Raw genomic sequence first — 27,502 nt, 5'->3', positions numbered from 1 at the left:
TCCTCCTCCTCCTCCTCCCTCCTCCTCCTCCTCCTCCTCCTCCTCCTCCTCCTCCTCCTCCTCCTCCTGCCCCTTCACTTGCCTGTGATCGATACCGAAGGGCATGAGCATGAGCTTCAGATTCTGTTCAGCTGCAGTAATCGCCTTGTGCTGATCAAACTCGTCAGTGAGAGATCTGGTGGGGGGGCGAGGAGGAGGAGGAGGAGGAGGAGCAACAGCAATCATGTATCACCAGTGACTCTAAGATATTCCGAGAGACTTCAGTCGGCTCCTCATCCCCCACCGCCATCAGAACTTTCCTCATCCTGTCCGAGGAGAGGCAGAGCAGGTCAAGACCGTTAACAGGCTGTCAAGGTTCGGAGACCTGTGGCATTGACCAAGAAAGGCTTCGAACTCGGGGAAGTACTCGCCGTAGTAGTCGGCGATCATCTGCCGTCAGTCAGCCATGTCGACTCAGGTTGCTCGCACCTCCTCGACTCGCTCAGTCACGTTGAGAATCTCTTTCTTGCTCAGCAAGTCTCGTCGAACCCCCCGCAGGTCGAGAGGGTCGTTGAGCACAGCGATGTTGTCCCCGTCCCAGATCTCTTTCCTCGGCTCCTCCTCCTCGGACTCCTGCTCGCCAAGCTTCGTCCTCCCGTCTGCTCCATCCTCTGCTCGTCTGCTCGTCTGCTTCTCAGCAGCCCCACCAAAGCATCCGAGGCTTGACAGCCTGAGGCCCTGGAGGAGGCGGGGAAGCAGCTGACGGGCCTCCGCCGGTGAGGTGGAGGAGGACTGAAAGTTTCGACCCCACTCAACAACCTTGCGCAGCATCTTCATCGTCAGGCTTCCGCTCGTCGAGTTTTGATCCTCCGCGGGCACCGGAGGAGGCGAAGTCGCCTCGTCCTCGGCGTCGTAGCTGCAGCAGCCCATCACACAAGAGCATCAGCGGTCGGAGCTTACTCGTTGAGCATCCTCCTCTCTTCCGGCAGCAAGAAGCTTCCTCTTGGCAGCCAGTCCACAGGCACTGCTCCGCGCATGTCCTCCTCTGAATCTACGACAAGACGTTACGGAAGGTGCAAGGGAGCAATGGACAGCACCAATGTCCTCGAACTCAACCTCCTCCACCGGCTCCCCCGTCATGAAGTTGATGACCTTGAGCAGCAGAACCGTCACGAGCACACAGACAGCAAGACACACAAGCACCTGCCCGCGCCTTAACGACATCCCTCCCCGCACTCTCATGGGACATGCGATCTCCTTGTCTGCAGCTGCAAGCTGACGAGGCTTGAGCTGAGACCATTGGGCGCTTTTGCTGCTTGCGATGTTGCGGAGAGAAGGCTGAGCAAACAACGCATGAAGATTTGGAGGAACAGCTGACGAGGCCTCATCCCGCACTAGAAGATGGTCTGATAGCGCCGGAAAGCATGAGAGTAAGAGGAGGAGAAGGATTTTCATTCTTTATCGTCCTTGGCTGAGAGATGCCCTTCAGCAGAGACTCTACATCTCCATCCCTGACCTCCAGCTGCCGGACATGCTCAGCGCTCTTCGGCACAAAAGGTTCAGGCGGAGCTGAAGGAGACCGGGCGAGAGGCTCGATGCGAGAGGGAGAAGCGGGAGGCAGGTGAGAAGGAAAGGAGGGAGGCAAAGAATAGGAAAGACGCTGAGAAAGGATCGGGGCGAGAAGGAGAGTGATGAGGAGGGAGGGAGGAGGGAAGAGGAGAGGGAGACGAGGAGGGAGGGCAGGAGCGAACAGAGCAGGACATAGTCAAAAGCTACGCGACCATGGTGTTCGAAGAACAAGATGACCGGGTGCCTGCAAAAACGAGGAATATGATGGGTGGGGGTGGTCATTGGCATGGGGTGGAAAAAATTCTGCTCGGGGTGGGGTACTTGAACGATACAATTGTCAGGGTAGGGTGATGCAACAAAATTTTGAGGGGGTAGCAAGAATTGCACATGGACAATAGTAGGGTGGGGGTGTGATTGAACCTCTGATATAGGGGCAATTTTCCTTGAGATCGAAAGATTAAAGGTGGGTGGGGGTCAAAACAATTGGTAATTATGAGGGTGGGGTGTTTTTTAGAGGACTATCATTATGGGGTGGGGTAAATCACTGACCAAAAAGGGGGTACTCTAAGTGCGCCCGATCTTCTGATAGTCTTCTGTGGGGTACCCCTCTGCTTTGGGTGGGTACACCATGTGGGGTGATTCACATATGAAAAAAGCCTGCCTCGCTTTAGCAAGTAGCAGAAATATGGGGCAGCAAATGTATCTACTATAACTTTATTTGCTGCCTCATCTCCACCCCTCTCACGGATTGCCCGGGCCCGGGCAAGTGACCGGTGAGTGACTGCCGGGTCTAACTGTCGAGATTGCCGGACCCCACCAGGAGATCGAGAAATAAGTCGGACTACCCTCCTTTTACCACATAAATGCAGGCCTTTATGAGGTAGGGTACATACCCCTACCTGCAATGTCGAAGTTCCCAATGGAGACATGCTGTGAAGAGACGAAAGATAGAACAGGGGAAGCAGCAGCAGCAGCAGCAGCAGCAGCAGCAGCAGCAGCAGCAAGAGGTGCAGGAGCGGGTAATGAAAGGAAGCAAACAGAAAGGAGGAGCAAGGAGGAAGGCGAGAAGAGAGGAGGGAGGTGTACAACTAATCAACGATGCATGAGATCAGACAGGAGGGGCATAAGATGAGGAAGAGGAGGATGAAGAGAAGAGTGATCAACAGCTCTGTGAGCTATTGGGGATCACGAGCATCGAGCTCTTGTGCTCACTTACCTCTCGCCGCAGGTCATGGGCCCTTCTCTTGTCAACAGCAGCAGGAGGCGGATGCCGGCATAGTTGTGCGGCTCAGCATGTAGCACCAGCCTCCAGCACTGACCCCCCACCCCCCACCCCCCTCTCCGTCCCGCTATGGTGGCCGAGGCATCGAGCTTGAGTGAACCTCCGCATCGAAAGATGGAGAAGGAGGAGGAGGAGAAGATCGAGAGCTCGACCGCGCAAGCAGGAGATCTGAGCATCCTGTCCTTTGGTATGAAGACAGCTGCCGCTGCCTTCATCCTCTTCATCTTCGTACTCGCGGTTTCCCGCTGGCGTCCCCATTGGCGCATTACCAACTTGTTCGGCACTGTGGAGGATGTGGAGGAGGTGGAGGAGCTCTACGTGCTCGAGGCGTACCTGCAGCTCAAGAGTTTCTTCCTCCTCCTCCTCAGGATCCTCCCTCCCGTCATGTCGGTGCTGGTTGCGCTCTCCCCGCTGGAGGCCATGAGGAGGATCAGGGAGATGGGTTCGACAGGAAAGCTCTCTCCCCTCCCCTACACGATGATGAGCGTCAACGGCTCCCTGTGGCTCGCCTACGGCATCCTCACTCAAGACGTGACCATGTGCGTCCCAAACTTCTTCTCCACCATCTGCGGCGTCGTCTACCTCCTCATCTTCTCTCGCTACCAACGCTCCTCCTCCTCCTCCGAGATCTACGTGCTTGGAGGCGTCGTTGTAACCACCTCTGCTGTTGTTGCTGCCTTCCTCCTGCCTCGCCCGGAAGCCATTGACATGATCGGTTAATACTCTCTTCTCCTCTTCCTCTTCCTCTTCCACGCCGCTTCCTTCCCTTCTTCCTCCTCTTCAACTTGCCGGAGGTAACATTTCCTGCAGGTCAGATCGGATCTCTAGTGCAGGTGCCTTGCTCCTCCTCCTCCCTCCTTCCCTCCCATCTCACTCACTCACTCACTCACTCCTTGCTCCTCCCCCTCCCCTCCACTGTCTCCTCCCGCCTGATCCTCTCCAGGTCCTCATGTCTTCCTCGCCGCTCGTCGTCATCCGGGATGTCTTCGCCACCAAGTCAACCGCCGCCATGTCGGTGAGTGCGAGGGGATGAAGATGAAACCTCCCACTCACCTCCCGCAGGTTGGCTTCACTGTAGCTTCCTTCCTCTCCTGCTCCGTGTGGACCCTCTATGGAGGTGGAAGATTCTCATCAACCTCTCTCCTCCTCCTCCTCCTCCTCCTCCTCCTCCTCCCTCCTCTCTCCAGTCTCTCCTCCTCCTTCCCTCTACTACGTTCCCTCTACTACGTTTATTCCTCCTCCCGTCTACCTTGTGCGGTGTCTTCTCCACTGCCCTCCATGATGAGGATGCAGTTCTCGTCGCGCGAGACCTCTATGTCTGGGCCCCCAACTTCGTCGCTCTGCTCGCAGTTATGGCGCAACTCTCTCTCTTCTTCTGTTACGGTCTCCCGCCCAAGCCGGCGAGCAAGCACGTCGAGCTACAGGACATGAAGGTATGGAGAACCCTCCCTCCCTCCCTCCCTCCCTCCCTCCCTCACCTCCCTCCCTCCCTCCCTCCCTCCCTCTCCCTCTCCCTCTCCCTCTCCCTCTCCCTCTCCCTCTCCCTCTCCCTCTCCCTCTCCCTCTCCCTCTCCTGCATCTCAGCCGCGTTCTCCTTCCTTCCGCTTTCTCATAGTTTTCCTCAGCACGTTTCAAGTCCACAAGGAGACGGAGGGGCGCGACACGCATAGGGAGCAGCGACTAGTCACGAGCATGCGATCTCACGTGTATAAAACCTCCTTCTCTTCTCCTCTCACTTCTTCCTCTGCTTGAGCTCCTCTTGCATTGCCGAAAGCGTCTCCGTGTTTCCATATTTCCTGCTGGGGCTCAGCACGACTGCAGCTGGGGCTTCTTCTCACCTTGCAAGGTCCATGGCGGACCCGAGCTTGCATCGCTTGTGCGGGTCTCCCCCGCTCTTTACCAGCAGCCTTCCGCCTCCCTCAGCAACAACCCCAGCTGTCCTCCACCCCTCACCTTGCAAGTTCCGTCTGACCCTTGATGGCCGCCAGATGGAGAGCCGAGTACTTCTCCTTGTAGGGGCACTGCCACGAACTCAGCTTCCTCCTCCTCCTCCTTCCCCCGCTGCCCTTCCCCTCCTCCACCACCACCACCACCACCCTTCTCCTCCCCTCCTTCCCTCCTTCACTGCCATCCCCTTGCTCTCCTCCCATCCCCTTGTTCTCCTCACCGGGTAGTTGGGGTCAGCTCCTATGCGCAGCAGCTTCTCTGCATAGGAAGGATCTGCTCCATCCTGCGAATCTTTGAGGCCACCGGCATCTGCAGGAGGACGAGGACGAGGACGAGGACGAGGACGAGGAATGGGAGAAAGGAGAGGAGGAGGATCAGTCACCTTGGCAACCTCGATGAGCGAGAGGCCCATGGCGGCCTTGGGATCTTTCTCCCACAACGTGTTTCTCACGTTCACCTTGCCCCCGCTGTAGGGCATCCCATACTTGGTGTCCCCCAGCCGCAATGGCGACATCTCTAGCACAAAGTACCTGCTCGACACTCACCAAGCATCCAACCTTCCTCCTTCCTCCCCCATATCCCTTTCCTCCTTCCTCCCCCATATCCCTTTCCTCCTTCCTCCCCCATATCCCTTTCCTCCTTCCTCCCCCATATCCCTCCACTGCTCCGCCGTCTTCCTCTTCTTCTGCTTCTACTTCTTCTACTTCTACAACTTCCTCTTCTACCTCCTCCTCCACCTCCTCCTCTCCCTCACTATCTTCCTCTCCCCCCACCCTTTCCTCTCCTTGTCCCCTCTTCCGGGTGCGTCATTGCGGTACCAAGGCAAGCGCTTCACATCAGCCTCCGTCAGAAGGAGCTTCTCCTTGTTGGTAGGAAGAACGTCCGTGACGCCTCCTCCTCTGCTTCTTGTGAGTTCACAGCCATGGGGAGGGATGCCAGCACCTGATGCGCATGACGCTGGAAGGTGAAGCGACTGCGAGGAAGGCGAGCAGTAGAAAACAGAGCAAGCGACCTGCTGGAGCGAGCATGAGACATCTCTTTGCTCAAGTGAGACAGACTGCAACATGGAGGAGGAGGAGGAGGAGGAGGAGGATGCAAGGAGGAGTGGGGTTGGGAATTACAGTAGCGAGGTGAGATGACGGGGGTAGGGTCAGCAACGAGCAAGAAGAACGAGGAGGAGAGGAGGAAGAACATGGAGGATCTTCATATCACAAGTCGACAAGAGGGGGAGCAGGAGGAGGACGAGCTCGCAGCAGCAGCAGCAGCTGTTCTCGCCTGTATCCGCCATGGTGGCCTCTGCGGTGCAATTGGAGGGGTGGGGTCCAGCACCTGAACATTTTTAAAATGGGGGGGTAGGGTCTGAATATATATCATGTCATGGGGTACTGAGAAAAGTAGGGGGTAGAAGGGAAGGGGGTGGGGTGGGGTAATTTTAGTTCGGGGGCAGCAGCAAGCGAAATGCTTGGCAGTGCGTGGACGAGTGCAAGATCGGCGGCAGTGGAGGCAGCGGAGGCAGCAGCACGAGGAGGAGGAAGAGGAGGAAGAGGAGGTGGAAGACAAGTCAGAAGATTAGGACTAGCAAGACGAGGAGTTGGTGTACAGGTTCCATCAGTGCGAGCAGGATGGGGTTGGTTGCAGCAGTCTTGGAGCAGGAGGTTCTGCGCAGGCGCTCACGATGGGGAGACACGAGATGGGACGAGAGGGCTGACGCATGTGGACGAGAAGGGAAGGCCGCAGATGGTAGAGGTTGGAAGCAAGCAGGTGAGCCAGCGAGTAGCGACAGCGTCAGCTCTCTTGTGGGCCCCTGACGAAGTAATGAGCCTGCTGGACCAGAGCACAGGGGAGATGCAGGGTAGAAAGGGGCCGGTGATCGCCACGGCTATCATAGCCGGAACGATGGCGGCGAAGAAGACGCACGAGCTGATTCCTCTGTGTCACCCGCTCATGATCGAGGGATGCAGTCTGGAGGCTGAGCGCGTGGGGAAGAACGAGCTCAAGCTGTGGTGTACCGTTCGGACTAGTGGCAAGACGGGGGTGGAGATGGAGGCGCTGACGGGCGTGAGGTAGAGCTGAGCTGAGCGCTACCAGCATCTCCTGACCTCCTGCAGTGTCGCGGCTCTGACCGTCTATGACATGTGCAAGGCCCTCTCGCACGACATGGTAGGAGATGCTCGCACAGGTCAGCCGGTAACGCCGTGCCACAGGTGATCAAGGAGACGAGGCTGGAGCGAAAGACAGGAGGGAAATCAGATTTCTCACGAGAGCAGCGTGAGCTGTGAGATAGAGGAGCTTCAGCTGAAATGAGTGTCGCTGCCTTTCATGTCGACTGCACGTTACTGGTGGAACTTCTTCCCCTGCTTTGCCATGTCCACAAGCAGCGGAGCCGGACTGAAGCGAGCACCATGCTTGTCCGCAAGCCTGCGCATGATTGTATTACTCTTGCTGGCTCTCTTCTCATCTTGTTCTCTGCTCACCTGTTGAGCTCGTCGACGTACTTGCTCACTCCGATGCGATCGACATACCGGAACTTCTGAAAGTCAGACAACGCCCCAGCATTAGCTAGCTCACCGGTCCTCCGGTGAATGGGGGGAACCCTACACCAAAAATGGCAGCCACATCGCCATCCTGTGCGCTGCGGATAACACCGTCCTGATAAAGCTTCACGAGATTGGCAGGTAGTGGTGTGAGGAACCTGAAGGCAGAAAATTGCCTCATTGATAAACCTCGCGCTCATTCGCAACGAGATCTCTTCCTCATCAATCTACCATTCGCATGGTCAGCTCAACGACTCATCTTCCATCACCTCATGCCTTTCCGGGCTTCATGAAAGGCTTCATCGCCTCAAGCGCCACGGGATTGGGAGTGGGAGATGGCTTGGAAGCAAACGGATTCAAGGCAGCAAGTCCACTGCAACAAACCAACATGAGATAAGGCAAAGGAGAGTGCAATCGTACTACCTGGCCTTCTTGGGAGGATACACGAGGAAACCGCATCCGAACCTCTGCTCCTCGTCAAACGTGATAACAGAAAGCAATCTGAGTGAGAACCTTGCCCTTGATGCCCGCAGCCTTGATAGCCTTCATCGCTTCGATGTTGGCTCCAGACCTGAAGGAGGTATGAGGAAACTCAACAACCAGACGATACTCTCACATGCGAACGCCAAGGTCTTGAATGAGGTTGTTGTGAAGATGAAACGCGACATCAACACCAACCTCGTCAGCCAACACCTGTTTGATGGTTACGATATGTTCAAGCACAATCGGTTTGACCCAACCATAGGGCCGACAGGGAAGCCGAACTTCTTGAGAGCTTTGTCCAGCTACAGATTACAAGTGAGAAAACGATTAGGTCATCACCACGGATGGTCGGCAGAAGCAACAAGCACCTTAAGAATGTCATCCACCTCAAATGCAAGTACCATCGACTCATCAATGTACGGACCCAAACACCTGACATGCTCGTCAAACGAGTTGACGCAGCATCATTCAAGTCTGCACCGATTCACGAAGAACCCAGGAACGTCTTTGCAAACGATAGGCAGCTTTCCTTGTTTGAGTCCCAGCTGGACAGCAGTGGCAATGACCTGTCCCTTTTCTCAGCACTCATTCAGTTTCAACACAAAGTCATGAGCACTTTTTCGTCCGTGGTCTCGTGAGGAATGATTTCCAAAAGCTAAACGCAAACAAAGCAATCAGAGCACAATCTGACAAACAGCCTGAAACGCACCTGCATCTTGGGAACCGGAGAGAAATAATGCATTCCAACAATATTGTGTGGTCTATGCAAGTGTGATGCAAGAGAACAGGCCCGCTGACGCCCATACCTCGAGGAAAACTTGGCGATCTCAGACACCGGCAACGAGGACGTGTTGGTTGCGATGATACAATCAGGCTGATTCCGTGCAGGATAAGGACCCTTAGGAGAAAGCAGACAAATCACCTTGCAAATAGACTCCATCTCCTCGACTATCTTATGCTTCAAGGACAAATCCTCAAACACGGCCTTTGCACCAGTCAGGTGATCTTGGCATACACGAAGAGAAAGAATGCGGCTCACCTCTACCACAAGATCACACTGCTTGATATGATCCTTCCAAGAAGGCCTACGAAGTATTGTCAAGAAGCTACTTGACTGCAAGGTTGAAGGATTTCACATGTCATTGTGCACTCCGATCAGTCTGGACATAGTCACGTCTTTTTCGAAACTGGTCATTCGCTTCTTTTTGACCTGTTGAACATAGTAAATCAAACCAGTCGACCTCACTCAGGAAAAAGACCTTGTCCTGCATGCTCTTTTGAATGTTTGTTTCCCCAACTGACAATCCTTTCGCTGATACGTCTTTGAGAACTACTGGAACTCCCTTCGCGATGGTGACCTGTTGGACAATTTCAATCCAAAATGAAATCAGTGTCAAATTTTGATTTACCTCCGCAATGCCAGAGCCCATCAATCCTGCACCAAGCACACCCACCTGTACCCAAACTTAGCCGTGGCACCTTGTAGCTGCCAGTGACCTTCTTCACGTCCATTGCTCCAGAGAATGGATTTTTCTTAACAGATGTCTGGAAATTTTTGTCAAATCCTTCTTGTTGACATTCTGGAATTTCAAGATCACCTGTCCAAAAAATAAAGACCTAAGCCCCGAACTTTCTTTAGTAAGAGCTAGTTCCGCGAATGCATCGGCCTCCATCTCGTAACCCTGCGCCCAACCAATTTAAGTATATAGTAATTATGTAAATAAATAAAGTCTGAGTACCTGATCCTTTCCGAGAGCATTTTTTGCGATACTTCCCTCAAGGACTTCAATAATCTGAAACAGCTCGTTAAAAGGCAACAAGGCTCACAACGTTCAAGATACCTTGATGGGAGCAGGATAGTTTCCGTTCGTTTGCTTGAGAGCCTGCAGCACGTCAAGCCATTCAGACATCAACTTGAACAGCAGTGCAAATATTCTTCAACCATTTTGCGAGCTTGTCCAAAATAGAAATCGCGAAGGAAAGAATAACTTTTGATTCCATCTTCGAAGTACTGAGCATTCTGTCAGGGACCAATCTCTTTAACGAATTCTTACAGCGCTCATCCATGGCAACTCTCCGCGCTTCGGCAGTTTCATTTCTCCTGTTTTGCTTGTGAAATTCAAATCTACGAGCAGAAAGGCAATGATACAAATGTGCATAATTCGTACCTTTGTTGAGAAGTCGTGCTGTTGCTAAGGCACATTGTAGCAGCTTTGTCGCATCTTGCGTCAGCCCCTATCCAAACTCAAATACGTGATGGAACCTGCCCGGGGTCGCAGGTTTGATCCACTAATTTGAGTTTCTTTGCCTGTCAGAAAAAGAGCATCGCTGTCACATTCGCTGGCTTGTGTTGCAAGCCATGCCTGTTGAGCAGTCTTGCTTCCGCCTGTCATGATCATTGGGAGGGCATCCTAAATATGCCATCACTTTCACATGGGTAATCATTCAACGTTCACCTGGACGCCAATGAGTTTGGGCAACCGTTGCGTCCCACCGGCACCAGGGAGCAATCCAAGCATGACCTAGCCGCAATCATTATGTGAAAATCGATGTATTCAAGATTTGAACCTCAGGAAATCCGATAGCAGTCGAAGGATTGACGCTTGCAATCCTATTTCGATCTCAACACGACCGTGAGCTTACTTGTCTTCTCACCTGTAGTGGCAGGCCAGAGCAAATTCTGCACCACCGCCTGTGAGTTTTGTTAGACTGCAACTTGGGGTTCATGAGTATCGACTACCGAGGCAGCTTCCATCAATGGCTGCAATTTTCACTTTTCCCTGTGTGTGTGCTCAGCTACTCTCACAAAGGAAAACCTAGAATCGCACTTTCTCCATTCGGTCGAAGAATCCCTGAGTGAGCTGACACACCTGGATTGAGTGTGAGGTGATGGCCACAAAGAACCTCAAGGACAAGGTAGCACCTGCTTCTTGATCGCATCTTTTCCCTGAACAGCAATCTCATCGAAGATGTTGATATCTGCTCCCGCGATGAAGTTGTTCTTCTTTGCCGAAATGAAGATGACACTCTTGACGTGTGGATCCTGAATTATGACTCAGATAATGTGCGACATGGAGGTCACATCCACGTTCTCCAAGGTTTCAAGTATCGGCGGCAGCTCCGTCAACAAAGCTTTGCCCAGGGTGTTCACTTTGGAGTTCTTGATGTCCAGCGAGACAACAGCGATTCCGTCGTCATGCATGGACACACTGACATTCTCTGCTTGCCGGTCATTGACATACCCAGCATGTAATTGAAGGTCGCACCTGAACTTGCAGTGGACATCATCCGTTGTATCATTCGGTATCCTGTTGTAATCCAGTTAGAACTCCCGGCAAGCTCATGAAATGCACGCCGAGAAAGCAGGCGCGGGTATGCTGAGCGGTTGTTATGCACACTTGAACGACAAACGAGGAGGTAAATTGAAAGACAATTGAGCATTTGAAGCCGTTGGATCCAGACAGAAGCAGTGAAGTTGAACAAAAGAGAGAATGTGTTTTGAGGCAGAAAGGATTGTAGAAGGAGCAGAGAAGAGGAGAGAAGATATCATAAGACAACACAAGGGATCACAACAGCTCACAAGGGATCACAGCAGCTAACAAGGGATCACAGCATCAAGAACTAAGAGAACGGAATGGAGGAGGAGATATTCTCTTGCCTTGCCGCAGCGCGGGAGGACGAGGGAGGCGCCTTCCCATGAGCATGATGATACGTCCCTCACTTTGCTTCTGCTGCAGCAAAAAAAGAATAAGTCAGGAGTCAGGGGGTACTTGAAATTTGACGGGGGTGGTACAAAGTGGGGGTAGTTTACCCCTTCAAATACCACATGAAGGAAGGGAGAGTACCCCCTACTCAACAGACTTACCTTCAAGGGGTGGTGATGCTAAAGAGTAACACAAAGGGGTATGGTAGGAGGAGGTAAAGACAGTAAAATTTGTCATAGATAATATTTTTGCTGTCTCACAGACTGTGCACATCTTGGACTCTATTCTTTTTTAGTCTTCTGGCTCTCACGGGTCGCAGCAATCCCCTCATTGCCAGCTCCTTTAGCGCGAATGTGGAACGCGCGGCCGGGCCGGGTTCAACGACTCGTCAAGCCCGGCTTACGGTCGCCGGTCCGACCGGGTCCCGGCCGCCGGGCCCCCGGGGGCAAAAACTGCGGCGGCCGGGCCCGTCCGGGCCGGGCGCGGCCGGGTACAGTCACTCGGTTGAAGTCACTGTCGGACTCCTCATGGGATTGGCCGCGGAGAGGAAAACTAGCTGTGACTGTCAGAGGAGTAACAATCTCGCGGCTGAGGTTGGTCGGGGATGAGGGTCTTATCCGATGGAACTTGTGCCAGCCCTGATGGTGGCCAGTGACTCGACCGGGTGATCCCATCATCGGATCCGATGATCGGTCCCGGCCGCCCGCACCCGGTGACGGCGGCGTACGGCCGGGCCCAGGGCTTAGCGGAACGGACGGACCGTGCGGCTGCGCGGCGGCCGGGACGGCGGACCGATCATCGGAGTCACTGAGCGGTGACTCGCCCGTGCCGCGCGGAGGCTACAGTGACAATGACAAGGGTTGGTAATCAAAGTTTGGCAAAGAAACCTCCGGTACCGCGACGGAAGTGTAGCGTACGGTAGCCGGGCTGACACTTCCGCATGGCAGGAGATTTCGGCGATCAAATTAGATCGAACCCAAGAATGACGATCACCCATGATGACGATGCCGATAATATTGATGATGGAGATGATGGAGATGATGGAGATGATGATGACTCAGTGAGCATGATGGTGGTGGTCGGTGGTGATGATGATGATGATGACGATGGAGATGATGATGATGATGATGATGATAAGCTGGAGAGTGAAGTGGTAGCACAAGTGATTGCTTTGACCATTTCAACGCTAAGAATGGAGGAGAAGCTCTCGCTGCTTCATGATGGAGCTAACAATCATTCTGACAGGAGGACCCTGTTGTTGTTCAAAGAATCCTTAACCGCTCTAAGATTGCCGAGTTTGGAATTTCCGACGAGCTTGTCAGGCAGGGATGACATCAGAGTACTACCACATTCCTCCCCCTCCCTTCTCCTCGCTGCTCCCTTCTTCTCCCTTCCTCGTCCTATCTCATCTTTCATCTCATTTTCTCTCTCTCAGGGAATTCTTGAAAGCGTCACTATCCGCGGGTCTTTCGAGACCAACCGCTTCTGATCCTACAGGACGGCTTAGAAACTTCCGATCTCTCAGTAAATCTCATGTGATGATCCGGACCCACCCCTCAGGTGTGCCTTGGCGACTCCCGGACGTTCAGTGTCAGGCTCCCGGAGTACTACCGGCGGTCCGACTCCAGGCCATGACAGTGTCGGCATCAGATCAAGGAGTTCAGAGGGTCGGGGTGTAGTCAAGCTTCATGGAATACCAAGGGAACCACCAGACTCAACTCATGTCAACCTCCCCGCCTTCAACAGCTCAGCAACCACGCAGCGTGCACCTGTGCCATCTTGTCGCATATGCCGCCGGGAGGCTGGCGTCAGCCCATACTGTGCTGGTCTCTATTCAAGCTTGCCCTCGCAGGTCAACGACCACTATTGTGATGTTGTCTTCGCGTCGATCGATGAGCTTCTGCAACTCTTCTGCCGGATTCTCTTCTTCCGTCAGGGTGTCGAGACGCCGAGCCACAGCTTCGTTTGTCACGGTTGCCCATAATCCGTCGCTGGCAATCACCAGAAACTTGTGCTGCTTCGTGAGCAAGAGCTCCTTTATCTCAGGGTCTGGTATGATGCAATCATCTATGGGTATCCAAGTCTTTGTTTCGTAATCGCGCTTTTGCTTGAGACTTCTGTCGCCTATGCATCGAGACATGGCGAGCCCTCTGACTCGGTTGATGGACCTTCCGTTGATTGTATAGCTTTCAATGCCCTCATTGTTGGTTTTAATGCGCTTCCGTTCCTGGGGCTCAGACGGGTCGTGATCAGTGCTCATCGGCATGGGCTCTCCCTCACCGCAGATGATCGCCCGGCAGTCTCCAGCATTCGCCACGAAGAGACGATCTCCATCGATCACTGCCAGGATTGCTGAGCTGCCATCGTCCCAAGGCTGTGCTAGCGCTCTCTTCTCGGCCTCAAGGAAGCTGCTTGTCAGGCTGGCTCCCAATGCGCTGTCTTGAGGGCCCGACCTCTGCATGATCTGGTCTGTCAGTATCCCTACGATCTCTGTGCTCAGCAGCTTGGCAGCGCGATCACCAGAGTGTCCGTCGAAAACCCCGAACACGTGTTTGTCGTTGTGGAAGCTAAGCTGCGCCACATGCGTATCCTCCATGTCCAGCCTTTCGCCCCGATCTTCATAAATCCAAAAGCGAGGCAGTGGCCTGCTGCCTTGGCCCGAGTTTGTGGCGGCTGTGGGCTCTGAGGAGATCGCGATGTTCTGCTCGTCTCTTTCCTCTGACTTCAATCCTGAATCTTCCTGACTCACAGGTGCCCTCACGCCGTCAAGTTGGCTGAGGTCATTTGACTTCGACAGAGGACAATCTTCTTGCTCCTGGAAACATCCAATCAACAAATCAAGTCGGCGATCTCATCAGCAAACACAGCAAACTGAGTACAAGAGGCTCGCTGCACAGGCAACAAGTGCGTACGCGACAGTGGGAGCATCGTGTACCATGAATGGCGGATCCGACAAAGGCTGGTAGGATTGGCCGCGGAGAGGAAAACCAGGTAGCTGTGACGGTCAGATGAGTAAAAATCTCGGCCGAGGTTGGTCGGGGATGAGGGGCCCGGCCTATGAGGAGTCCGATTGAATGGGTGCCAGTCACGACAGGCTGAGAAGCTCAATCTGACGCGACTCGGCGAGGCCGAGAGACCGCCGCCAGCATGCCATGATGATGGGACACGCCGGGGCCAGCGCCGATCCGCCGTGGCGCCACACGGCGGCCCGGAATCGCAGCGCGGCGCAACGCAAGTGCCATCCGGGGGCCGACTCGGCCCTAGTACCGTACGGTAACCAAGTCACAGGCTGAGTACTCTCCGAGGCTCCGCCGGGCCCCGCCCGGCCGGCCCGCCGGAATAATGAGGAGCCTGGCAACCATTTGACCTGGTTTAGCAATACATTGGGTTAAAATTGAACTTGTCAGATGAATTTTCAAATTTTCAAAATTTGAATTAGAGCTTGACATGCTCGGTTTGTCATAGAGCGGTCAGGACTCTACTGACTCAGGGAGATGGCGGGAAGAGGAGCAGCGAGGAGGCAGCTCGAGGCGCTAAGAGGCTTCGACTCCACAAGATCCTCTGAGGACAAGCCTCTCCTCTTCACTCCCACTCATCCCTACCATGCTCTCTCCCAGCAGAGCTCTCTGGCAGACAAGGCAAGAGCAAGGCGAGAGACGGCAGCGGGCTCCTTCGGTCGTCGACTCCTCCTCCGCCGAGTTACAAGCATCCTCTCGTGCTGGCGAGATGTCACGCTAGCGGACAAGCAGCCCAACAAGAGGAACGTGCAGACGCTTGTCCAGAGCCCAACCCGCATGTCAGCTCACTCTATGCACCACCTGCTAGCCAGCAGAACGCCGTCAGAAGAGGAGGCGCATGGAGATCGGATGCATGAGGACGAGAGAGAAGAACAAGCTCAGGCATCAGCAAGGAGGGGAGCTGAACACCACGAGGACGAGAACAAGAAGAAGCAGGAGTATATTTTGGACACAATGGTGGATATTGAGATTGTTCCTGTAAGCAGGAAACAGCGAGCCATCCTCTTAGCTGCTGAGCGTCTAGTGCGGGTGTGTGCTGCTATCTTCCGGGCATGGGCGATCGTCCGGTCTAGACCGCCGCATGGCGACATGGGCGCATGGAGTCATGCGCGAAAGAGGATGGCGTTGAGGCGGCTACAAGATGAGAACGCGATCCTCGCGCTGCTGGAGGAGGAGGGGATGAGCCGACTGGCTGGGGACGAGACTCTGATCCGCCTCCTCGCCCCCTGCGACCACTTCGACTTCCGTGAGAAGGAGGTGGGGAGCGAGCTGAGCTTCGGGTCCGAGCACGGGAGCAGCTTCTCGGGGGACTCAGGGGTGAGCATACGGCAGGCCTTCTCGAGGAAGTTGTGCATCGTCTTGGAGGGATCCTGCCAGGCTCAAGTCCGTGGGCAGGAGAAGGCAGAGGAGAGAGCTTGCTACAGCTCGACGAGCCGCCGACGGCAGCAAGGGGAGGGTAGATGGATTGAACTGAGGGCAGGGGACACGTTCGGGTACGGGAAGGAGCTGTGCGGGGGAAGCGTGGTCGGGGTGCGGTGCATCCTGACGAGCTCGTTGCGATGGCGCGACGTGGCCAACGTACGAGCAGCAGGAAGAGACGGGACGAGCAGAGAGAGCCCGTGCGTCATCCTGGTGGTAGAGAGAGTCTGCTTCCAAGAGCTGCTGCTGCCTGCCATGTACCGACAGCGCGACGGGCTCGCTGCCCTTGTGCGAAAGAACGTCATGCTGAGCAGCCTCGCTGATGCCGAAGCCTTTCAGTTACTGGACAACTCGAGCCTGTTGCATGTGGAGGAGGGAGAGACGGTGGAGGAGGAAGGGAGTAGCCAGGGGCTCGGCCTCTACATCCTTCTGATGGGAAGCGTCAAGATCAGTAAGAGAGACCCACGGACGGGTCAGTCTGTTCCCCTTGCAAGGCTCGTTGCTTCTCCTCTTTCCCTCCTCTCACCTTCTTTCAGGCTCGAGCACAGGGGCGATCGCTTCGGCACCACCATCATGACCGCCAGCTGGTGCTCTTCCTCCGCCGCATCCGCCGCCTCTCTCCTGCATATCCCTCAAGCACTCGCCGTGCAGACGCTGAGGGATCACGGCAAGTTTGCGGCGCACAAGGCGATGGAGCTGTTCGCGTACGAGCAGTGGGAGCGAGCGCTGCGATGGTTCACTGCCCTCCTTGCAGCTGCAGCTGACGTGGCAGCAGGTACGGGAAGCGAACAGGAGTGATCGAGGAGTTGAGCAGTTTGCAAGGGGATCTGCTGGGACGGATGCGGCTGCTGACCGAAGAGCTGGAGGAGACGGCAGGTGACGCTCGTCTCTGTCCTCGCAGTGAGAGGACTAGCAGATGAAGGCGGCGGGCCCGGGGAGGAAGCAAAGCCTGTCGGCCATCAGCTCAGCCTGTGTGTTGAGCAACGCGAGACAAGTAGCAGAGGCGCTGTCGCGGTATGCTCGACCTCGCCTCTCTCTCCTCCTCGCTCCTCACTTGGATCTTCTCTCCCCTCCCCCTCCCCCATGCAGGTGCTGTGAAGTTTCCCTGGACGCTCTTTCGCCGCATCCTCGCGCTACCTGGCAGGAAGTTTTCCTCGCGTCCCTCGAGCCTCTTCCTCCTCTCGCTGCCAACGCCACCAACTCCGTCCGAGCCCTCCGGGCGCTGAGCAGTCTCAAGGTGCACAAGGAGCTTCGCGGGCTGGTGGAGGAGGTCGAGAGGAGGCATCGCGACTCCGTGCCGGACATTCTCCGAGCCTCCGCCGCCTGCCTGCCGAAGATGCTGAGGGCGATGAGGCAGTTGGAGGCGCTTCTCTTCCACGAGCAGGAGGTGAAGCTGGTGGGAGCACCGGGACGAGGACAAGAGCAAGAGACGGGGGGAGGGACGGAGAGGAGCACAAGCAGCGGCGGGGAAGCGAAAGAAGCTCTGAGGCGAGAGAGAGAGTCGTTCCTCGCCTCCTACGACATGTATCGCTCGCACTCCAAGGACATCCTCCTCCACCTCAAGCGCTCGCAGCACCTGGCGAGGTGACGGCAGGAGCGAGAGGCTGCTGCTCTCTCACAGGCAGCAGGTGCGTGATGAGAGCCAAGAATGAGCTGAAGGGGCTCGTGCGAGGACACAGAGACATCGTGAAGATGGGGTTCCTGTGGCAGGGACTCCACTCCGACCACAGGTCCTCCTCCTTCTCCCCCCCCTCCTCCTTCTCCCCCCCCTCCTCCTTCTCCCCCCCCTCCTCCTTCTCCCCCCTCTCCTCCTTCTCCCCCCTCTCCTCCTTCTCCCATGTTTCAGGATCTGTGTCAATCGCTCACATGTCGCAGCATTCGGTTCTTCCAGACCGACCGAGCTGGATCGGCGGCACCGCACTGCGAGGAGCGACTCTGTTCGGTAAGAGACAAGAGGAGGAGGAGGAGGAGAAGCTGACGGAGGAAGCAGGTGGTCCTCTTCACCGACGCAGTGAGCTCCTCTCTCTCTCTCTCTCTCTCTCTCTCTCTCTCTCTCTCTCTCTCTCTCTCTCTCTCTCTCTCTCTCTCTCTCTCTCTCTCTCTCTCTCTCTCTCTCTCTCTCTCTCTCTCTCTCTCTCTCTCTCTCTCTCTCTCTCTTTCGTCTGATCCCTTACAGATCCTCATCGGCCTCCTCAAGCCTCAAACTTCCTCCCGTCTCTCCCTCGACGACGAAGATGCGTCATCTCGAACTCGGTCATGCCCAGAAGACCTCGAGGTGCTGGAGGAGGAAGAGCAGGAGAAGGAGGAGGAGAGGGAGGAGGATGTGAGGGAGGATACGGAACGTGTGTCTCGGCACTTTGAGGGCATGGATCCCGACGAGATTGTCCTCATGCATCTCCTCGGTCTCTCCGCCTGCGCCGTCACCTGCGCCGTCACCCCCAAGACTCTCTCAGCTCGCGACCTTCGCCTTGCCCTCCGCTCGCGCGGGCTTGCCGACATGTCGCATCCTCTCAACATGCCGCACATGGCCATCGGGCATGGCGTGAGCTCTCGCCCCTCCTCCTCTCCCTCCGCTTGCTGACCGAGGCGGCAGGTGGCTCTCAGGGACGGGTGCGGCCGCACTGTGCTGCTGCGAGCGAGGAGCAAGAGGGAGAGGGACGACTGGCTGCTGGCGTTGGAGAAGAGCATCCGCGAGACATACGCGCGCATCAAAGACCCGTACCTCCTTTAATGCACACGCGCTCCTCCCTCCTCCTCCTCCTCTACCTCCTCCCTCCGTTCCATCGGCTTCTTCCTCGCTCGCCGAGAGAAGTGCAGTCCTCGCTTGAACGCGAACTCCTCACGCAGCTCGTCCTCCACCTGCGCATCTCACGAGTCAACCAGCAGCGAGCACGAGAGGAGCTTGAGAGCAGCAGTCTCTCTCACGTTCTGTAGGCGGAGGTCGAGTATGCTCTGCAAGCTAACGAGACTGGCCGAAACCTCCCGGAACCTCTCCCGCATCTTCGCTACATCAGTCGCATCCTGCAACCGATCCCGGCGCCTTCGGGAGGCTGAGGGAGGAGCCGGTAGGGAGGCTGAGGGAGAAGCCGGTAGGGATGGCTGGTCAGGAGGAGGGTTACCTCGCTTGCTCTCCGACAAGTTGCTATTGCTGTTCTCCTTGCTGTCCACCAGCCGCAGCCTCAGCTCACGGAACTCCTCCTTCTCCTGCAGCTTCACTCGTATCTCCTCCTCCTTCTCCTGCAGCTTCACTCGCATCTCCTCCTCCTTCTCCTGCAGCTTCACTCGCATCTCCTCCTCCTTCTCCTGCAGCTTCACTCGCATCTCCTCCTCCTTCTCCTGCAGCTTCACTCGCATCTCCTCCTCCTTCTCCCTCAGCTTCACTCGCATCTCCTCCGCTACCCCTTGAGTGTCTTCCAGCTCTTTGCTGATCCTCTCGCTGAGCGCCAGCTGGAGCGTGAGGTCACGTCGGCACCGAGAGAGCTCGCTCCTGCACGACCCCAGCTCGCTCCTGCACGACCCCAGCTCGCTGTGCACCTCAGCCGTCTTGCTCGTCGCCTCCTCGTCAGCCCTGCTGACGAGGAGGGGCTGCGCGACTTGCTGCAGTCGCTTCTTCATGGACAGCAGCTGCCTGTGCTGCTCGTCCATGGCGTGCTGGATGTCGCGGGAGTTGTCGTTGGACGTCTGCGTCTCCCGCATGATGTCCTCCAACATCGCCAGCGAGCTCGTCAGCCCTCCTGATATCGCCACCGCCATCGCCAAGGTGCTGCTATCCTCTTCTCGCGGGCTCCGAGGAAGGTTGGCTCGCCAGGCAGGAGCAGGGGAGCATTCAGAAACCTTGAGCGCGCTCTTGGGCACTGAGGAGGAGGAGGATGAAGGTAGATGCAGGCGAGGAGAGATAAGGTGGGCCTGGACGTAGATGGGACGAGCTTCCTTGGTCTCCTGCCACCAGCACACGTGCGACGGTGAAGTCAACGAGCCAGCAGGCGGGTGAGAGGACGCCATGCCTGCCGTCACATCAGTCCCCCGCGACCTCCTCGTCCCTGTAGTCCCTCTCCTATGACCCTCTTGAAAACTTCAACGGTGACTTCCCTTTCACATCCTAATCGCCATGCCATACCTTGTCTCTCAATTCCCCTATATCTCAACTCTCCTCGTCTTCTCCTCGTCTTCTCCTCGTCTTCTCCTCGTCTTCTCCTTGTCTCCTCCTCGTCCTCTCTCTCCTGCTCGCCCTCCCCTGCCATGGTCGCAGGGCCCTACCTTCAAACCACGGGCCTCATCCCATCTCTGATCGACCCCTAACGGCCGTTGGATGCGCCCTCGAGGCTCATAACCTGAAATTTCAACGCCGGAGACACTCGTAGGCTACCGTATGGTGTGACTGCGAATGACCGCGACCGGCTAGACGGATCCGTCTAGTCACATGGTATGGATCAAGATATGATACTGATATCATATCACACCCTAATCCATATCATACTACGATATGGATCCGATCACCGGGGCCGCCAGATCGGACTCCGAATGCCGCCCGCCCCACACTCTGTGACTCGGCGGTACAGCCCACTGAGCGATATAAGTGTGGGGTCACCTCTAGATTCACTCTCTGTCTTCTCTCTCTCTCCTCTTAATATCTCTCGTCCTCCTTCTCTCCTTCCTTGCTTAATCTTTACTTACTCCGCTCCTTTCTTGAACTCTCTTCCTCTGCTTCATAAATACTCTTATCCCAAAAGTCAATCACCTACCTGTGATCAACCTGCACTCTACTTCGCTACTGCATACAATCCATCAGTACTAGGGCCCGTACAGCAACTTAGGAACGGGTCGGATCATCGGAACAGATGATCGGTTGGATGGTTATGAAGTGTTCTATCAATCGAGCAGGTGTTTTCTACAGGTTTCCGTACTTGGCTTCATACTCTTCTATGAGCTGCTCAGAGAGACGGAGCGCTTCCTGCGAGCACATTAGAGGCGTTGAAGGAGAGGAAAACAGATTGACAAGACCAGAGGGGCTGAGAAGAAGAGGTGGAGAGAAAAAGGGGTGAAAGGGAGAACGAAGCAACAATAGAACGGCGGGGAGAGGCGAGGCAAAAAGAAGCGAGGAGCAGGAGCAGGAGCAGGAGCAGGAGCAGGAGCAGGAGCAGGAGCAGGAGCAGGAGCAGGAGCAGGAGCAGAGGAAGGAGAAGGAGCCAAACCTCAGCTTCTGCCTCAAGCTTGTCTGCTCTCAAACTCTCGTCTGCGGCTTCTTTCTGCCATGCGAGCATCAGTTGCTGCGGCCATCATGATTGCCTCACAAGCAGGGCAGCTGCGTCGACAGACGAATTGATGGCAGATTTGGAGTCAGCCAGAAACTTGAGGCTGTGAGCAGATCTTCGAGTCAGAAGCAGCTCTCCCTCCCTTCCCTCTCATCCCCCCCAACCTCCACCCTTCTCTCTTGCCCCCCACCCTCCACCCTCCACCCCCCCTCTGTCTCTCTCGTTCTCTTCGTCGCTTCTTGACCTGATCTTGTCCATGCTCTCCAACTTGGACGACACTTCTTCCGACTTGCATCAATTTAGTGCAAGGGGATCATGCTTACGTGTTCTACCCTCGCTTGTGAAAGCTCAGCCGCATCTTGGGCTTGCGAGGACATCTCATCAGCCTGAGTTTCTTCAAGTGAGAACATGTCATATGGCAAGGGCCTACAAGATGCTCACCAGTTGTCGCGCTTCCAGGGCTTCCTTCCACAACCGCTCCGCCTTTGTCACAGCTGCCTCCACTCTCGCCTGCGACAAGATGAGAGAGATGCATGCAGAGGAGGAGACGGCGAGACCTCGAGCTGTCTCTCTGTCTCCCCCTTCTCCTGCATCCGCCATCTCCTCACGGCAGAGAAGCTCGGACGGGTCAGCGCATGAGGTGGTGGCCTCCACGAAGACGGTGCAAGGCGAGGAAGAGGAGTCAGGAAGCTCTCTGCGAGAGGAGGGAGGGCGAGGGTCAGCAGCAAGGAGAGGGAGAGAGCGCGTGATGCCCCGGGACGTCGACGAGGAGACGAGGAGACGAGGAGACTGACGAGCCCATGCCCCCCGCCCCTGCTCGCCTTCACCATGTTGGTAACCGCGATTGTGGAAGACCCGATAACAAATCCGCCAGAAAACCGCTTATAACCGCTGCAAGAAAAGATGCAACGGCTGCAACAGAGGAGAGCAGGCGAAGTTGAATGATGAGATGAGCAGAGAAGGAGACGAGTGAGCGAGCGGAGGACAGGGAAAGAGACCAAGAGAAGACAGGATGAAGCGAGAGAGGAACGTTGAATGAAGAGGAGCAGGTAGGAGATAAGGAGGGCAGAAGAGGAGAGGGTCATGTGGTCCAAGAGGAAACAATCTCTGCTGCTGCTGCTGCTGCTGGGCATCTCTCTTGGTAGCCATCTTGCGGAGGTCTCGCCTTCCTCTCGCCTCACCTCCAGCTGCCCCTGGTTCCTAGACTTCGAGGTGCCCCTGCTGGATGAAGACTCTCACGAGGACCGCGTGCTGGCTCAGCTCTCCTTCCTCCAGCAACGGAACTCGACGTGCGATCATAAGCAACAAGCTCGCGTGGAGGTGCGATCAGCAGCGCCTGATCGTGAAGAGAAGGAGAAGAAGAAGCGGAGGTGCCTCCCCCCTCTGTCCTCGACCAGTCTCACCCTGCTGTGCACCAGGACGCTTAGGGCAGGAGAGGACACAAAAGGGCGGTTCGCAAGCTCTCGGACAAGACAGGAGGAAGGGGATGGAAGCAGGAGACCTCTGACGGTCAGTTGTCAGTCTCTGCACGATCTCGCTGACCTTTACTTGCTAGAGCTTGAGGCCACGCGAAAGGAAGCATCCATGACATGGTTTACGTCAGGCGCTTTACGAGCCCGTAAGTAGCGATGGAGGCAGCTATGCTCTTTCTCATCATCTTCCTCCTCCCCCTGCAGACTTCTGCTCATCTGGAGTAGCCATGCGCTCTTATGAAAGACCATCTGGCAGCAACGAGAGCTCTCCACGAGCTCTGAGGTTGATCAACCCACAGGCATTGTCAACCCACAACAAGCTCCTCCCCAGGGAGCCATTGCTGAACGCGAACGACCTCTTGCTGCAGAAGTTCTGGAGCGTACGGTATGCTTCACGCCAAGTCCCGGGACGATCGCTCGCTGAGTTCTCGACAGTGATTGCTATCAACATATCTGATTGCAATTGCTGTGAACTAGGATAACGGGAGCAAGAGAATTTACAGCTGATATGCTATCAAAGCCCTAGCACAGCGAGCTCAACTCAGATTGGACCTACCCAAGCTAAGGGACAGCACTCCAGGCTAGGCTTAGCCTTGATGGTCAACAGAGTCAGGCAAACGACTCTCAAAGGACTGAAAACATGTAACGGCTAGATGTACTCTGAGGATGACGCTTGGTGGCCACGTGAGCCTCTTTAGTAGGGGTGGTTTCCTCATTCCTGGTAAGAGGAGGAGCAGCAGTTGCGAGAAAAATCCTAGTCCTTGCCTTAGCCTATATAAGGATCAGCGTCTTCAGCTAGAAGGGTCTGTTCTCTCCTCATGTTGTATGCCACGCTGATCCAGCATCGCTAGTAAGCTCGACATCACTACACTACACCTTTGTGTGTGATCCAGCAGAGGTGCCTTGAGCAATCACTGTAGACATCTGCAACCCGCAAGGCTTCAGGGTGTGACATTCGCTTGTGTTTCTCTATGTTCTATACAAGATTTCATCCCAATCGTCATCTCACAACGAGTAGACCCGGCGGAGTGTTGACCCTGCATGGGTTCCCATGCTTCGAGCACGCCGAGAAGCAGCTATCGCCTTTGCCTCCCACTCGAACATTACAAACGCTTCCTCTGCTCCTGCTGTGGATTGACTTTCTGGGGGAAGTGTCCTGGACGAGGCTCCAAGAGCCGATGGTGCGCTGCCTGCTTGTGCTCTCATATCCCCGCCACCCCCTTGCCATGCCTTGGACCAGCTCGATGGGAGACCGAGAAGAGCGGACAAGCACCTTTCAGACTCGGAGTGCGCTTGAGAGAGGACGGCAAGGAAGTTAGTGGAAGGAGCTGCGACAGAATCTCCCTCCTCCACCAGCTGAGACATCCTGGCGAGGTGATGAGTAGATGCTATGTTTAACCGCATTCGTGAAGGGCTGGAGAAGTCTTGCTGCTGCTCGGATTTGAGCCACTCCTCTACTTTTTGAAGCGACTGTTTCTCTTCCTGAGAGAGGGAGTGCATGGCAATACCAAGGGAGGAGGGCGTGGAGGGCTTGATAGCTGATAGAGAAGGTGATAGTGATGTTGACCCAAGCTGTGATGATGGGCTGAGCGACGGCGACAGGTCGAGGAGTGGTCAGGAACAAACGGGGCAGTGTCACGAGAGGGGGGTCACTGAATAGAACCATCGTATACAAGTATTTTAGCAGTCGATCAATAATGGTCATCACTGCAGGGATTGTGTGGTAAAGAGTCAGCTTAGCTTCTTGCCCGACGGCCCGGAGGCTCCGTGGGCCGTAACTGCGGCTGCTGACTAAGTGAACTTTGGTAACCTGGCATCCGGCTGACCGCTTTCGTATAGGCCGAGGCTGACCGCTTTCGTATAGGCCTCGGACCTCCGAGGCTCCGGCGAAGTGACTGAGCACATTGCCAGTACAACAAGGCCGCCTGCATGATGAAATATCTCCACTTGGAATTAATGTTCGGTGTTCTGAGCCCGGCCTGCGGGTCTCTTCTTGCCAGCCCCACTCTTTCTTCAGAGGCTGATTCGTTCCCGAGTCCGCAGTTCTGTGCACTGCCATCTCCCTTCTGCTGTTGAGAGTCCATCAAGTTGGCTCAACAGCAACATTCATCTCTGTCTCCGAACTGACTTGGAAAAGTCACAATTGGTCTCCGGCGGCGGCCAATTGTCATCGGTTTCAGTTTGGCAGAAATGGATTTACTGGCAGAAGGTAAAAAGTGCCTCAAGCAAAATAAAGCAGGAACAAGCTAAACCTCCCAGTGGCACACAGCGCACAGCGAGAAGCTGCACAATCACACACAAAACACAAGCCCGAAAAGGGTTTTGCTTGAGGCACTTTTTACCTTCTGCCAGTAAATCCCTATCTAAGTGTCGCTGTGGCGCCGCGGTGTGTGCATGCAGGTTTAGGCTAGCGAGGAGGACTACCTCGAGCGGTACCGTGTTCCTGTGTCCAGCCTCCCTCCGTCCGCTGCCCCAGGCGGATCGGACCCCCGGGCAGCGCCGGCTCCTTGTCGGCGGCTGCCCTTTCTCCGTCCGCGGCCGCCCGCTTTGTGGCGGCAGCGGACGTCTCGACTGACAGTGGTCAGTCGGCTGCTTCCGGGTAAGGGATGTTATTCCTCCTGCATGCTCCTGCTGCTTGTTGCTTGATTGCCTGACCCTTAGGCTGCTTGTCTGCGCGGCTTCGCGTGTGGGCTGGCGATGCCGGGTCTGCTGACGGTTGCCAGCAGTGCTGGTTCTTTTCGGGCTTGTGTTTTGTGTTTTTACCTTCTGCCAGTAAATCCTACCGTACTCTCGCCTTGACTCGGACCCCTCTGTCCATCGGGCCTCCGCCCTCGAGAAGCACCAACGCTGGCCAAACTCGCAGTACCGTGACCCGGGAGTCGCCGCGCACCCCGACCTGCTAGAGTTTGCGAGGTTCAAGCGGGAGCTTCCGCATAGTCGGGGAGGGGACGAGTTCACGCCCTCTGAGGGTCTACACCCCGCTGTCCTAAACGGAGGAGATAGGATTTACTGGCAGAAGGTAAAAAGTGCCTCAAGCAAAACCCTTTTCGGGCTTGTGTTTTGTGTGTGTTTGTGCAGCTTCTCGCTGTGGACTGTGTGCCTGGAGGTTTAGCTTGTTCACTGCTGGCACCCAGACGCGGCATCGCCAGCCCAAGCGCGAAGCCGCGCAGACAAGCAGCCGAACGGTCAGGCAATCAAGCAACAAGCAGCAGGAGCATGCAGGAGGAATAAAATCCCTTAGACGCGATACCCGGAGGCAGCCGACTGACCACTGTCAGTCGAGACGTCCGCTGCCGCCACAAAGCGGGCGGCCGCGGACGGAGAAAGGGCAGCCGCCGACAAGGAGCCGGCGCTGCCCGGGGGTCCGCCTGGGGCAGCGGACGGAGGGAGGCTGGACACAGGAACACGGTACCGCTCGAGGTAGTCCTCCTCGCTAGCCTCCGAGTCAGCGGTAGCCGAGTCAGTGGTAGCCGCCCGTGACGGCGGCGACGCCGCGGCAATGCCCAAGGACCGGAGTGGGGGGAGGTCAACCTCGACGCCCTCCATGTTGCAGCGTCTGAGAAAATTCGCAAACACCGCGCTGCATATGCCATGACTACTCCTCCTCGAGCGTTCATCCCTCTTGCCATCTCGACGGACGGTACCCTGCATCCTGACACCCTCCGCGTCTTCTGCCAGTAAATCCTATACTGCTTCATCTGGTATCTCGCGGACATCATTGCTCAGCGCTCGATGCCTCTTGAGGATGCGGCGTTTGGTCGGCACTTCGTGCCTGATGACGGACATGCTGCTGAGGTCTTAGCTCGCAAACGCGCCGCCACCTATCAGCGCCTCACCATGCAGCTTACGCTGGAAGCGCTCTTGTCTGGTGCGAGGCGCATGACGCCCTTGCGGGCGCAAGCACTTCTCGAGCCAGAGGACAGCTCCTCCTCGGACTTTGTCGAGTCGCCCGAGGAGTCTTCGCCGGAGGTCTCCGACTCCGATGGGGGACACCCTTCGAGTCAGTAAATCCTATACCTCCCTTCGAGTGGCCCCGACGATCGGCGCGGAGCTGGCGAGGCGTCTCCGTCCCTCACTGTGACGTCGGGTGCCTCCGGAGAGCTCGACACCACTGGGGTGCTTGCTGCTGGTCCGAGCTCGCCTGCTTCCTCCCCGGCATCGGTCGGGTCACGCCGGTCCTTGGGCATTGCCGCGGCGTCGCCGCCGTCACGGGCGGCTACCACTGACTCGGCTACCGCTGACTCGGAGGCTAGCGAGGAGGACTACCTCGAGCGGTACCGTGTTCATGTGTCCAGCCTCCCTCCGTCCGCTGCCCCAGGCGGATCGGACCCCCGGGCAGCGCCGGCTCCTTGTCGGCGGCTGCCCTTTCTCCGTCCGCGGCCGCCCGCTTTGTGGCGGCAGCGGACGTCTCGACTGACAGTGGTCAGTCGGCTGCTTCCGGGTAAGGGATGTTATTCCTCCTGCATGCTCCTGCTGCTTGTTGCTTGATTGCCTGACCCTTAGGCTGCTTGTCTGCGCGGCTTCGCGTGTGGGCTGGCGATGCCGGGTCTGCTGACGGTTGCCAGCAGTGCTGGTTCTTTTCGGGCTTGTGTTTTGTGTTTTTACCTTCTGCCAGTAAATCCTACCGTACTCTCGCCTTGACTCGGACCCCTCTGTTTTGCTTGAGGCACTTTTTACCTTCTGCCAGTAAATCCTATACTTCCCCCTCGGCGCGGAGCTGGCGAGGCGTCTCCGTCCCTCACTGTGACGTCGGGTTCCTCCGGAGAGCTCGACACCACTGGGGTGCTTGCTGCTGGTCCGAGCTCGCCTGCTTCCTCCCCGGCATCGGTCGGGTCACGCCGGTC

At 56.1% G+C, this 27,502-nt stretch overlaps 11 protein-coding genes across 11 annotated transcripts in view; 4 read left to right on the top strand and 7 right to left on the bottom strand.

Moving 5' to 3' along the window:
* The window catches only part of GUITHDRAFT_121137 (hypothetical protein), a gene marked incomplete at both ends in the record, with an annotated part of 2,145 nt that extends 711 nt beyond the window's left edge, over positions 1-1,434 (bottom strand). The window contains 7 exons of the mRNA XM_005819620.1: positions 96-150; positions 233-305; positions 365-429; positions 469-895; positions 940-1,030; positions 1,077-1,131; positions 1,183-1,434. Of these exons, the coding sequence (XP_005819677.1) occupies positions 96-150; positions 233-305; positions 365-429; positions 469-895; positions 940-1,030; positions 1,077-1,131; positions 1,183-1,434 (1,018 nt within the window). The remainder of the gene's footprint in view (positions 1-95; positions 151-232; positions 306-364; positions 430-468; positions 896-939; positions 1,031-1,076; positions 1,132-1,182) is intronic.
* Positions 1,435-3,214: 1,780 nt separating this feature from the next.
* GUITHDRAFT_90964 (hypothetical protein) lies at positions 3,215-4,559 on the top strand (the record flags this gene model as incomplete). Its single annotated transcript, XM_005819619.1, has 6 exons — positions 3,215-3,545; positions 3,641-3,663; positions 3,774-3,845; positions 3,893-3,947; positions 4,124-4,263; positions 4,456-4,559. The coding sequence occupies 6 exons, from the start codon at positions 3,215-3,217 to the stop codon at positions 4,498-4,500; spliced, it is 666 nt and encodes a 221-aa protein (XP_005819676.1). The 3' UTR covers positions 4,501-4,559.
* Positions 4,560-4,562: 3 nt separating this feature from the next.
* On the bottom strand, positions 4,563-5,291 carry GUITHDRAFT_121135 (hypothetical protein; the record flags this gene model as incomplete). The annotated part of the gene is made up of 5 exons (XM_005819618.1): positions 4,563-4,626; positions 4,669-4,737; positions 4,784-4,851; positions 4,998-5,060; positions 5,160-5,291. 5 exons carry the CDS (start codon positions 5,289-5,291, stop codon positions 4,563-4,565), a joined length of 396 nt encoding a protein of 131 aa, XP_005819675.1.
* Positions 5,292-5,843: 552 nt separating this feature from the next.
* On the top strand, positions 5,844-7,056 carry GUITHDRAFT_82102 (hypothetical protein; the record flags this gene model as incomplete). The annotated part of the gene is made up of 4 exons (XM_005819617.1): positions 5,844-5,899; positions 6,478-6,840; positions 6,886-6,937; positions 6,982-7,056. Coding segments are annotated over 4 exons (546 nt in total), but the record flags the coding sequence as incomplete, so codon positions are not given.
* Positions 7,057-7,110: 54 nt separating this feature from the next.
* GUITHDRAFT_121133 (hypothetical protein) lies at positions 7,111-7,492 on the bottom strand (the record flags this gene model as incomplete). The annotated part of the gene is made up of 3 exons (XM_005819616.1): positions 7,111-7,195; positions 7,252-7,307; positions 7,346-7,492. The coding sequence occupies 3 exons, from the start codon at positions 7,490-7,492 to the stop codon at positions 7,111-7,113; spliced, it is 288 nt and encodes a 95-aa protein (XP_005819673.1).
* Positions 7,493-7,581: 89 nt separating this feature from the next.
* On the bottom strand, positions 7,582-11,094 carry GUITHDRAFT_121132 (hypothetical protein; the record flags this gene model as incomplete). Its single annotated transcript, XM_005819615.1, has 30 exons — positions 7,582-7,684; positions 7,735-7,778; positions 7,825-7,882; positions 7,928-8,004; positions 8,052-8,096; positions 8,163-8,226; positions 8,275-8,360; positions 8,411-8,449; positions 8,504-8,555; positions 8,601-8,668; positions 8,717-8,779; positions 8,834-8,879; positions 8,931-9,004; positions 9,054-9,152; positions 9,204-9,248; positions 9,292-9,339; positions 9,393-9,476; positions 9,534-9,587; positions 9,636-9,677; positions 9,737-9,805; positions 9,849-9,919; positions 9,963-10,029; positions 10,251-10,316; positions 10,363-10,405; positions 10,450-10,486; positions 10,535-10,574; positions 10,623-10,664; positions 10,718-10,837; positions 10,877-11,013; positions 11,061-11,094. 30 exons carry the CDS (start codon positions 11,092-11,094, stop codon positions 7,582-7,584), a joined length of 1,917 nt encoding a protein of 638 aa, XP_005819672.1.
* A 2,238-nt stretch (positions 11,095-13,332) lies between these two features.
* On the bottom strand, positions 13,333-14,109 carry GUITHDRAFT_82098 (hypothetical protein; the record flags this gene model as incomplete). The annotated part of the gene is made up of 1 exon (XM_005819614.1): positions 13,333-14,109. A coding segment is annotated over one exon (777 nt), but the record flags the coding sequence as incomplete, so codon positions are not given.
* An 883-nt stretch (positions 14,110-14,992) lies between these two features.
* Positions 14,993-18,665, top strand: GUITHDRAFT_121130 (hypothetical protein; the record flags this gene model as incomplete). Its single annotated transcript, XM_005819613.1, has 9 exons — positions 14,993-16,709; positions 16,757-16,810; positions 16,851-16,948; positions 17,079-17,518; positions 17,563-17,631; positions 17,810-17,876; positions 17,925-17,945; positions 18,111-18,476; positions 18,528-18,665. The coding sequence occupies 9 exons, from the start codon at positions 14,993-14,995 to the stop codon at positions 18,663-18,665; spliced, it is 2,970 nt and encodes a 989-aa protein (XP_005819670.1).
* A 108-nt stretch (positions 18,666-18,773) lies between these two features.
* Positions 18,774-19,936, bottom strand: GUITHDRAFT_121129 (hypothetical protein; the record flags this gene model as incomplete). Its single annotated transcript, XM_005819612.1, has 2 exons — positions 18,774-18,793; positions 19,054-19,936. 2 exons carry the CDS (start codon positions 19,934-19,936, stop codon positions 18,774-18,776), a joined length of 903 nt encoding a protein of 300 aa, XP_005819669.1.
* An 886-nt stretch (positions 19,937-20,822) lies between these two features.
* GUITHDRAFT_121128 (hypothetical protein) lies at positions 20,823-21,779 on the bottom strand (the record flags this gene model as incomplete). Its single annotated transcript, XM_005819611.1, has 7 exons — positions 20,823-20,885; positions 21,127-21,180; positions 21,226-21,289; positions 21,431-21,474; positions 21,519-21,572; positions 21,628-21,696; positions 21,744-21,779. 7 exons carry the CDS (start codon positions 21,777-21,779, stop codon positions 20,823-20,825), a joined length of 384 nt encoding a protein of 127 aa, XP_005819668.1.
* Positions 21,780-22,115: 336 nt separating this feature from the next.
* On the top strand, positions 22,116-23,082 carry GUITHDRAFT_166644 (hypothetical protein). The gene is made up of 4 exons (XM_005819610.1): positions 22,116-22,556; positions 22,605-22,695; positions 22,742-22,804; positions 22,958-23,082. The coding sequence occupies exons 1-3, from the start codon at positions 22,270-22,272 to the stop codon at positions 22,772-22,774; spliced, it is 411 nt and encodes a 136-aa protein (XP_005819667.1). The 5' UTR covers positions 22,116-22,269; the 3' UTR covers positions 22,775-22,804; positions 22,958-23,082.
* The last annotated feature ends 4,420 nt before the right edge of the window (positions 23,083-27,502 follow it).

This window comes from Guillardia theta (assembly GCF_000315625.1).
Source record: "Guillardia theta CCMP2712 unplaced genomic scaffold GUITHscaffold_214, whole genome shotgun sequence".
Classification (NCBI taxonomy): Eukaryota; class Cryptophyceae; order Pyrenomonadales; family Geminigeraceae; genus Guillardia; species Guillardia theta.
This window is presented reverse-complemented; position numbering and strand designations above follow the sequence as displayed.